At 35.9% G+C, this 11,619-nt stretch overlaps 1 protein-coding gene across 1 annotated transcript; it reads right to left on the bottom strand.

The window, feature by feature from the left end:
* Positions 1–6,146: 6,146 nt before the first annotated feature.
* Positions 6,147–8,808, bottom strand: LOC113288455. Its single transcript, XM_026537495.1, has 2 exons — positions 8,281–8,808; positions 6,147–7,155 (listed from the first exon to the last, which is right to left on the bottom strand). The coding sequence occupies exons 1-2, from the start codon at positions 8,725–8,727 to the stop codon at positions 6,328–6,330; spliced, it is 1,275 nt and encodes a 424-aa protein (XP_026393280.1). The 5' UTR covers positions 8,728–8,808; the 3' UTR covers positions 6,147–6,327.
* Positions 8,809–11,619: the final 2,811 nt, after the last annotated feature.

The following is an 11,619-nucleotide window of genomic DNA, read 5'->3' as shown; positions in this document are numbered from 1 at the left end:
CTGCAAGGGAGTACTTTAGATTCAAGAGATCAATCTGTACAAATCCGGCCTAAACCAAGAAATGGCCGTTCCAGACTTGCTTCGGTCACAAAGAGGAGGAGAAGGGTTGGTTTTGGTGAGGGAAGCGAAGAGAGTGTTGAGACCAGAATAATTGATCTTGGAAGATTAGTTGTTTTGTGACTTGTGAAGAAGCAATGAGATACAACGACAACAATCATCCTTCCACTTGAGGTTAGTGATATTTGACTTGAACTGATTCATTCCCTAACGTATCTTTCAAGTCGTGCATATTGAAAACATAACTGCGAAGCTTATTTTAACTCTAGATAGACATAGTATTATGGAATACAATGCGAGGTTTATTGCTTAACCATTAAACTTTGTAGATAAGACATCGCCATAACCATTTGAAAACTATTATGATTATGTATGGGTATGAGGTGAGGATTTCATCCTAGGGAACAATGTTTTACATGTGTTTTAAGGAAGTAAGTTCATAAACTTTTTTGTGAACCGAAAAGAAAATTTCCAGGTGTTATTGGTTTTGTTATTTATTGCATATCTTATGAACAACCAATATGTGTGATTGAGTATAATCGCTCACAACTTGTTTTTGTTCTTGGTAGAACTATTCACAAAGGCCTGACTTATGTATTGGTATGACTTTTATTAGTGAAACCAATCTTAAGTAATCACCTGAGATGGTATGATCGGGTTTGTGTTTTGTCTGACCAAATTTGGGAAAGGGGAACCGATCCTAGTAAGAGGTGTATTACATCACAAAGGGGAACCGATCCTTGTATGAGGTGCAGCAAGGTTTATAGCAGAAAGGGGAACCGATCCTATGGACATGTGCAACACGTTTTTAGGCAAAGGGGAACCGATCCTATGGACATGTGCAACACATATAAGTTAGATACCATATATATGTGGGGAACCGATCCTAGTACCTAGTCAAACGAATTTTGGAAAGCTAGTGTGACTATGCACAGTACTCACATGGAGGTAGAACCGAAACTTGTTTTGATAGAACCGTTAAACCAATGATTGTGATTGAATGTTTGTTTGATCAATCACATAGTTCTTGAAAGTCGGATGAACCAATTCTAAACTTGTTTGGAAGTGTGGCAAATCGGTTTCAAGGTTGTGAGTATGAAAGAGAACTTACAAAGTTAGGATGTCGACATACTTTGAACACGTGTTGTGAATGTTTATCATTAATTGTTCAAAGATATTCCTTAACAGCTAAGGGAAGAGAATCCCAGGATCGAAACATAAGTAAGTTAAGAATCTTTTAATTAAGATTATTAATTTCATTTTATAGGGAAATATAAGAATTAGTAATGTGCATTTACTAATTAGATTTTCCGAGAGATTTCGATCATTATTTTTGGATAGAGCATTTCCACGAATTATGAGAACCGAATTTGTGCTTTAATGAATATCTTGACAATATTTTCGGTTTTGGAAATTCTTTGGTGTCCAAAATTCCTTGTCTATAAATTCTTGAAGTTTGCATTTCTAGCAAGCTAATCCTTCGTAACAACATACTTCCTCTTTTGTTGTTGTTACTGGTGTAGGACCCTATTCGGAGAGGAGAGTAACCTAATTAGGCGAAATCTCTTACGACCGCTCAGTTTAAAGTCTTCTTTGGGACTGAGAAGCTCTAGCGTGTACCGTTGGTAGGAAACTAGATAATTGCGGTTTATCTTTTGTTTTCGATTGATTTGATTGACTAACGGTGGTTGAAATCTGATTGCACCTAGTTGTTTATGCTTGAGGATCTTCTCTTCTGATATAAGATTCACTCAAACTAGTTCAGAGTTTCGACAGGGATCTTTAGAATGTTGTTAGTTCTAAAGACTATCTTGTGATAATCCATTGTTAACAGACTCCGTTCTATGCGTGATTGATCAGAAGAGATTCAAGTGATTGTGTGCAGGTTTTTATTGAAGATTTAAGAAGATTTGAAGACAAATAAGATATTAAAGATCTAACTTGGGTTTATAATCTTTGGTGTGCACAATACTTGTTTTGGTAAAAGAGGATCCAATTAATAATCGGTTTATCCTTGTGGTAGATTGGATTGATTAATTGAGTAGATCGGCATCAAAAAAATTCTTTAGATTAAGAGTGTTGTTGTCTTAATCTTAAACGATTACTTGGGTAATTGAACATAAGATAGATCTAAGGACCTGGCGGAGTTTATGTTAAGATAAACGGAAGAGCCTTTGTCCGACTCATATCACTTGGTTGAAGAGAGTTTATACCAAACATATTTGTTGTTCCTTTACTGTTTGGAATACGAACCAAAGGAATTGTTCCAAGTACGTGACTTATTTATAAGTTGGAGGCGTGGGAATACAGACGGAACTAGGTGAACTATAGGTTTAGTTGCTTGATCTCAACTATACGAAGTTAGGTGTAATTTTGTGTAGCGGCTTAATCCTGAGATTATTCAATTCTGGACAAGGTCCCGGGATTTTTCTGCATTTGTGGTTTCCTCATTAACAAAATATTGTTGTGTCATTTACTTTATATTTCCGCATTATAATTGTTTTATTATAATTAAAGTAAATTACACAAACGTTAATTTCTATTTACTTGATAAGCAATCCTATTGTGTTTCGTTAACCCCGAACCTTTGTATCAAGTAAACATACTTCGTTGTTATATTGTCTCGATCTCGTATCCATAGACGATCACACAAAGTGTGAACCGATTAGTTGTATTGTCTCGACTTAGTCCATAGACAATCACTTTCGGAGAAAGGACTTATAGGTAGAAAAAGTTTTAGCTTGAGATATATTTGGGTACCCTCGCCTTTTTCAAAATATATGTAGAAGTAGGGGTGAGTGATTTGAAGAAATATATGGACGTATATGTATGAAAAGAAGTAGTGTCAAACGAGCGATGTAATGAAAATCGACAGAATCTATGACGCCAGTGATATTCACATTATCACCAGCGCTCTAATAAATTTCGTTCTCTAGAAACTCTGTCGCTCGGTGGTTTTCCCATTATGTCACAACTCGTTTGCCATACCACTTGATATGTCAAACAATTTTTTTTTTTAACCATGTGTATAGATATAGGCCTAGATACCTTAATTTTCTTTTCCATGACGAAATGAATAAGAAATATATGAGAGATGATGCAGGCAATTCAGGAGGAGGAAAAGCAGGGCAGTCAACAACCACATACCCACAAGAAGTGGAGGATTTGAGAATGCTGCAAGATGCTATTTGGGCGAAAGAGAAAGGTCTGGAAAATTTTAGCATCGAAGGAGATTGCGAGAGTCTGTTCAAATACCTTCAAGGAAAGACATATGACATTTCTTGGCGTTCTAAAGCTTTCTTATACGAAGCTAACAGATTGGTTCAATTCTGTAATAACTTTTTGGATGTTTATTTTGTTCTTAGATTAGGAAACAATGCGGCAGATATCCTATCAAAATCTGCCAGGATTTTAACTTCAACTGTTTTATTAGAAAACCTCCCCCTACTTGTATTCAACACCAACTCTCAATAAATAAATCTAATATAAGAAAATCCGTTTGTGGATTGATATTAGATAGCTCTGCTTCTTTTGTTCCTAGGAGCCTTAGTTTGGGTAGGAAACAAAAACAAAAAGCATTGGTTACCAAGAAAGACAGAAAACTTCATATTATGCATCTCGTAAAATGCTTAGAAAATTTGATACCATAATGCATTTTGGGACCACTAGATTAGCATAAACGAGTCTTTTTAAAAACTTTATCACCACATGGAATCCTAGGACCTCAATATTAAATTCATCCAATTAGTCCATTTTCCTTTCCAGTTTAGATGATAAACTGCAGATCCGTATTAGTGGTTAACAGTTGATAATTGTAGGAACTTGATCACTCGATACCCAACAAACTTAGAGCTCCATGTTATTATTGGGTGAAAAAGCAGTGAAGTACTCTCCCTAATCATCACTTCTTCAACTTGGTTAGTGTGAGACAGGAAATTAGTTGACCAGTCAAACATTAAAGCCAAAAAGAAAAGAAAAAAAAAAGAAGAAAACTGTTTTTTTGACTGACAAAGGAAGGAGGAAGACGAGGTGTCCGTAATCTTCTCCCCATACAGGATATAACGGACGGACCCTAGTACTACTACTGTCAGAGTCTCTCTTGTTCTCTTTTCCCAGCGAAATTCTATCCCTTCAACTATTTTCCTTTTACACCCTCATGTATGACAACAAATTACAACTATGGGATCTTACAAAAGAAATAGACCGGTCTTTGGTTTCTGGTGAGAAAATGAGTGATGAGGTTTCTCAGTAGTCTCTGCTGCAACTGGTCTACTACCACCTAATCCAATAACATTTTGAAAGAGACAAGATTGTTTTCTGGTTGGTGTATAACATTACATACAATCCTTTGGTGAATCTCGAGAGCTGTACACAGATACAAAGAAAGCCGTGGTCCAGATAAATTAAACAGATTATTACAGTATGTATGGAACCGAACAGGCCTTGGTGCAGTGGGTTAAACTTTGATATACATGTATATGGAGTTCCATTCAAACCAATAAATAAATAAATAAATAAAGTATTCAAGATTCTGATTCACCCCCATCACGCAATAATTTCATTCTCTTTTATTTCCCCTGGAAAAGTAAAACATCTAGGCAGCCTACATTGTTGGCTATATATCTGAGTACGGAATGATGGAGAAGTGTCAGAATAATCCTAAGTATATGTGTAGTCCGTAATTAGAAAGAAAGATTTTTAGATACAAAATGACAGACCAAGTGAAATGGCTCTGGATTTGCTTTTTCGCAGTGTCGGTTGATTACATGTACCACAGTTTTTGTTGAGAATCTTGATTAAATAAATAGTTGATGATGATGATCAGATTGGAATCTTGATTAGACCATTTTGCTGTTGAGTACGAAAAAATGATCATCATGATTTAAACCACTACTTTATTCATTCATTAATTTAGTCTTTGATGGGATATTTCCACACCACCATGTCTGTCCATGGAATGATTCTCTCGTCTTTTTAAACGGGACCCGGTTAGTGATAACAAACGGTCTGAGAATGATGACCCCATGAATCGACGTTACTGCACTACGTTTATCTTCTGTACATAATATACATACAGCTGAAGGGAATGCCACGAACCCGATTCATTTGTCTGGAATGGAATCCATTTGGTCTCTAGTGTTGGTTTTGTCTTTAGAGTATCTCTACACTTTCGTAATCGTATCGGAATAAATCTCGATTTCGGAAGAAAAGTACGTGAAGTTAAGATTATGGACTTCGTAATGAGGATAATTAGTGGACGTAATCAACGGGATATCTATCTCGGCCATCGGGCATCACTTTGTCTTTTACAATTTCAACTTGCTTTATATTATAGATTTTTCTTGGAACTTCAATCAATCTCCAAATAATATCGCTCTCTATTTTGGATTTGGACTCGTTAATCTAAGTATTTGTCATAATTCTAGTTCATGCATGCATGACAGCTTAGGAAAATAATCATCTTTTCCATGATAATTAGTACCCTAGGACGAAATCACAAGCTATCAAGTGATTATATCGTTCGAATTCATGCAAGCCAGCTTGAGTTGGGCTTCAATTTGGTTATCAAAAGAAAAAGTTAGGCTTCAACTTGACCCACTTAAGTCTGGTGCCTCATTTTTCGATCCATTTTTCTCGTCTCACGCTCATGTCAACAAAACCACTTTGATTGTTCATTGTTGATTCATCGCGACAGAAATGGCTTAAAACCAATAATAGTCTATTCTCTAATGGATCTTCCGGTACTAATAATACTCCACTCGAGAGTTATCGGTGTTAATCAAATCTGTTTTCATTTAGTTATCTAAAGAAAAAATTAGGCTTTTCAGTCTGGCGTGTCATGCCTCATTCTCAATTCTCATGCGACATTAGAATGTTCAAAAAGTTCAACTTGAAGCCTCACAGAATAACTCACCTTCGACCCTGTTTAACAATCCGAGGTTTCCCATTGCATAAAGTTCTGGTCCATGAAAGGGAAAGAGGAGACGAATACATCTAACCATCTATTTTGATTCAACAGGACCACGTTAATCTGGAGTATCAATCATGTTAACAAACCAAAAGCCAGACAAGTAACATACACTACAAGATACCATTAAACAGCAATCATGTTATTTCTCATATCTTTTACTCTACAATCACTGGATTACATTCAGTCTCCACAAAAAAGAAAAAAAGAACAAAACATTTTAAGAAGAAAAAAATTGCTCCATGTTTCACATTTATCATATTTACAAGTTTCTAGTAAATCTCTCAAAAACAACCAGCACCTCATAAGGTAAAAGGATCATGAGGCGCCAAAACAGTTGAAGTCCTAGACATGGTAGTGTTTCCCATGATCACATTAGGAGCTACACTTTCTTCTGCTGGCAACGGATTTACCTGCACCAGCTTTTCAGCCACCATTTTCTCTCCTTCAACTTTAGCCAATACCTCAAAATGCATCTTCGCTGATTCTGGTCTAGTTCTCCATTCTGGAAACCCTTCCCAGTTAAATCCATCTCCTCCTTTCAACTCCTTTTCAATTCCAAATTCCATCTTTACATACGTCTGTGCTGAAACATCGGCTTTCAATAACTTGAAAGACCCTTTCTTGTTTGCTTTCTCACCCAAAACAGAAGTCAGTAATGTTTCTAATCCACGTAAATTTGAATTTGATCCATCTAGTGAAGCTAATGGCCACATTGTTGTAAACCTATTAGGACCCAACAAAGTCACACCATCTTTATCATAGATAGTCGAGAGTGCGTTGATCTCTTTTGTTTTTGAAGGTGAGGACAACTCAACAAGTCCAGGGGCTAAGCGCTTTAGTTTGAGCCTGTTATCAGAAGAAGAAGATGACGAGGAAGACGATGGTGAAGTGAGAGAAGTAGGACCAACAACTCGTAGAGAAAGAAGTGGAGAATTTTGGTTTCTAGAAGCTTGGCGAAGACGATCAGCTAGGGTTAAAAGGCCTGAAGCAAAGTTAGCATTGGTTCTGTTCAAGGGTAAAGGTAAATCAAGAGGTTGCCGTAGGCTAACGGATCTTGCTCCCGTAACGGTCACCACTGCTCCATCTGCTAATATCACTTTTTTCAACACACCGGCATCAACATCATGCTGCAAACACAAATCAAATTACAAGCACCACGTTAGCACAGAATCTTGATAAAATCATCAAGTATTCTTGTTCTTCTTCTCTATGTTAAGTTTTAATACATGCATCACATTAAAATGATGTAACTGATACAATTGTGTTGCATCAATTACATTTCACCAATTTCCTATAAACGAATACAAAATCAATGTTTTTTGTTATCACCATGTCTAAGTCACATCAAATTCTCAAGGTATTTCACATTAATGTATAAAGTTTGGTGATAATCAGATAACTGTACTATCTATCTACATGAGAAAACAATGCCCACTTTCCCTACACCAAAATGCCTAGTTGAAGCAAACAGATAATATGCTTTATCTAGTATAAAACAATCATCAAGTATTCTTGTTCTTCTCTATGTTAAGCTTTCAAATAGGCAATATCAATTACATTTCACCAATTTCCTATCTATGAATATAAACAGTCCTTTTGTAATCATCATCTCTAAGCTATATCAAATTCCCAGGGTTTTTAAATCATATATCTATCTAAAGAACGCCCACAATCCAGCATTTCTAAGCTACACAAAAATAGCTAATTTAAGCCATTCAATAACCAAAGAGCTCATTGGGTACCGATGGAGAACGAAGATTTTCAACGAACTTGAGGAATTATAAATGTAATTTTATCTTTCTTGGTAGTTTTGGTATAGTTTTATGGATTTTCGGCGTTGCACTCTTTTCCTTAGCCAAGGGTTTACCACAATGGGTTTTCATTGACAAGGTTTTTAATGAGGCAACAAAAGCCAGTCCTTCTTTCCAAGTTTTCAGTTTTATTTCATATGTACTTCTTATCGTGCTGGTGATTTGGGCTGATGTTGAAGGCATATCCCTGCCTAGGGCAACCTTTAATGATCAAGTTCTAGTCGCTTGGCAAATGATTTATTCTCAAAAAAAAAAAAAAAAAATAACCAAAGAGCAAAACATTAAGGAGCAAAACACTCAGGATGCATCTCAATCAACATTCACGTTTTAAACCTTTGTTGTGCAAAATACAAGCATTAGGGCAAAATCAACAGGAACAAAAAAACTGAAAGCCTAATTTGAATAAAACTACGATGAGATACTAGAGATGGAAATACTTACAGGCAAAGAAAGTCTCATATCTTTAGCATCTTGAATCCAAAGCTCCATAGGTCCAGCCAATTGAAAAGGTGCTAAAACCGGCAAACCAGAATCATCTGATCTCACTAACCCATTCAATTCCTCCTCTTTAGAATCCTCAGTTCTGAAAATCGGCAAATCAACATATTCCCAACTTTTCACATCTTCCAAAAGCTTAAACGGTAAAACCTTATTATCAATCTCTATATCAAATTCATAAGCTACAGAATGCCCAACCAACGCATCCTTCAGATCAAAACCAGATATCTTAAATTCATCACTTTGAAACCCTAATCCTTTAACAATTGCTTCTTTCAAATCAGAAATTGCTTTGGGAGTTGCTGACTGGGTTGAAATTAGGGCATTTGAAGAAGAACTTATCAAAGCGAAGAACAGAAATCCGATTAGAAATTGTGATCGAGTCTCCATGACCGGAAATCTACAGGATGAAAAAATTGCGGCTGAAAGATTCTTCGAGATGTTATTTAAGAAAGGAATGGAAGATTCGAGAGGAGGAGGGAAGTTATGAGGTCGGTTTATGGTGGGGTTCAGGTTTATAAAATTGGTGGCAGAGATTTTACGGAGGCTTACATGGACAACAACAGCCAATGAGAAAGAAGCAAGTGATGTAAACTGAAACATGATTGGCTGAAGGTTGTTGGTTTTCCTGAAAGAGTTAGTTTGCTCATGTGGATTGTGATAATCCGTTGAACGGTGACAATTCTGCTGCTAAGATGAAATCCTTGGTCGTTCGATGAGAAAATTTCGTAGGAGACTATCTTGGGCTTTTGGAGTGGTATGGTTAGAGTTTGCTTTTGTATGGTTGTAAATAAGGCCCATTATTAGTTTGGTGCGACAATTCCGACCTTGTTTGTTTGTAGCTGACTCGACGTCTGGATCTGAGTCAACCCCTGATTCGGGATGAGTCAGCAGTTAGACCGTTTGTTTTGCATTTTGAGACAGATCTGACTCGATTTCTGATTCAGACATAACTCCTGACTCGGATCCATGTGAGTCAGGTAACAAAATACCCCATGATTCACGGGACCAAACCACTGACTCACGTTTTTTGAGTCAGATGAGTCAGATCTGACTCAAGACAAACATATCGAGTCAGATCCAGATGAGTCAGGTGATTTCACTCAGATCCAGATATCCAGACGACTCAGATGAGTCAAGAATAAACGAACATGGTGTTAGTGCACCCTCTCTAATGAGTGTTCAAAGACCGTGAACTCGTGAAGTAACTGCTTAACTAATCTGGTGATGATGTAAAAATAACACTAGAACATAAAAATGAACAATTCGAGGTTTCTTGCTGACAATCTTAGGTTTTCTGTCAATAAAAGTGTGTGGCATAGAAACACTAATGGGTTAAAAGAGCTTTGTGGTTGTAAAACACAACGGAAAAAAAATGGTTTCAAATAGGGTGATTTAAATACACCCAATTTCCATAGGTGTGCTAGTGGAAAGAAGAAAAGAAATACCATTGCTAAACTTGTTATTAGCGGTGTAGAATTATTCGACCAAAACACTATCAAAGAAAAGATCAGAAGTCATTATTTGAATATTTTTACTGAAAGAAACAATATTTCTTTTACTTTAGATAACATGCATCAAAGAAGAGATCAAAACTAATTATCTTTAAACTAAACAAAGGAATATTTCTTTCACTTTAGGCAAATATGCATTTTCCTTATATTATGCAGAAACTAAGTTATGGTTAGAGGAGGATTTAAGTTATGAGGAGTATTCAGCCGGTCTAAACGGATTTACCACGAAATTCTACAAATTCCAGCTGGCACATCATTAAAAAAGATTTCATGAGTCTTACAAAGGAGTTTCATAAGTTTGGTGCAACCGATTGGGCCATAATCGTTCTTTTACTCTTATTCCGAAAATAGAAGACCCTTGCACTCTAAGGACTTCAACCTTTAAATCTAATAGAAAGCATGTATAAGGTGTTATCCAAAGTTTTGGTATAGAGACTTATTATTATTATGTCTTCTCTATTCTCATGTTTTCAAGTGGGCTTTATTCATAAGAAGCTGATTATATACAACGTTTTAATTGCTAACGAATGCGTTGATAATAGACTGAAGTCGAAAATCCCAAGTGTGCTTTGTAAAATACACAAGGAAAAGACCTTCGACAATGTTAATCGGAAGAGACTTTTTAACATTCTTGAAAAACAAGGATTTGGGTGATAACTGGATTTCCTGGATTGGTATGTTGGTGATTCTCATCTTTCGGTGCTTGTTAATGGTGGTTCAACATAGAACCAATCCTACTAAATGTTTTAGACAAGGAGATTCTTAATCTCTTTTCCTTTTTCTGCTGCTGGTGGTGGAGATTTTGAGTAAGATGATGGATGATATTGTCTTTAGAGGTAAAATTCATGGATTTGAAGTTGCAGATAATGGAATTATGATTTCTCACATGCAGATTGCTGAAGATAAACTCATTTTTCTAGATGCAAACACATTTGAGATTAAAAGACTTCTTATTATTCTAGTTATTTTTCAAGCTGTTATAAGTATGAAACTAAACCTAGAGAAAAGTTCAATGTATGAGTTGATACTGAAATTGATGATAATAGTAAACTAAAGAATTAGGTCGTAAGAAGGAATTTTTGCCATTTAAATACTTGGGTATGTTGGTTGGATCTACTACTTCAGTTCAGGATTCTGTTACCGAAAACTGGAGGTCAAGCTTGCATCTTGGAAAAAAAAGTTCTTAAAAAAATCTAGTAGAAATGTCTTAATAAAGAGTTTCCCAACAAGCATACTCGTTTACTGGCCTTCTCTTTTTATTTTCCTGTTAGGGTGGGAAAGAATCATAACAGTCTTATGAAGAGATTTCTTTGGGGTTCTATCGATAGTAAAGTTAAAATGTGATGGGTTGCATGGACTAAAATTTGTAAGCGAAAAGAAAAGGGTGGACTAGGTGTGAAAATTTTAAGACAAGTTAATTGAGCTTTAAACTGGTGTGGAAATATTCTAGTGAGAATTCAGCCATTTGGAGAAGAATTATACAACAAAAGTTTAAATCAATTAGGATATTATTTTTCCTAGCAATGATAACAAATCATAAGGGAGGAGCTTGCATGTGGAAGAACATGGTTAAGATGGTTCCCACTTCACAAGATTATGACGAATTTAAAAGTAATCGAAAGTGTATTAGGTTTTGTTAGAGAAATGCTCGGTTGATTCCAAAATTTTTGCTATCTCAAGATTGTTCTCAATATTAGATGATCAAAACTATATCTTGATTTGTAGTTTACTAAGTCAAATCTCAGACTAGGTTAAATTTTGATAGTTG

Source organism: Papaver somniferum, chromosome 6 (assembly GCF_003573695.1).
Source record: "Papaver somniferum cultivar HN1 chromosome 6, ASM357369v1, whole genome shotgun sequence".
Lineage (NCBI taxonomy): Eukaryota > Viridiplantae > Streptophyta > Magnoliopsida > Ranunculales > Papaveraceae > Papaver > Papaver somniferum.
The sequence above is the reverse complement of the archived record's forward strand: the minus strand, read 5'-3'. Positions and strand labels throughout refer to the sequence as shown.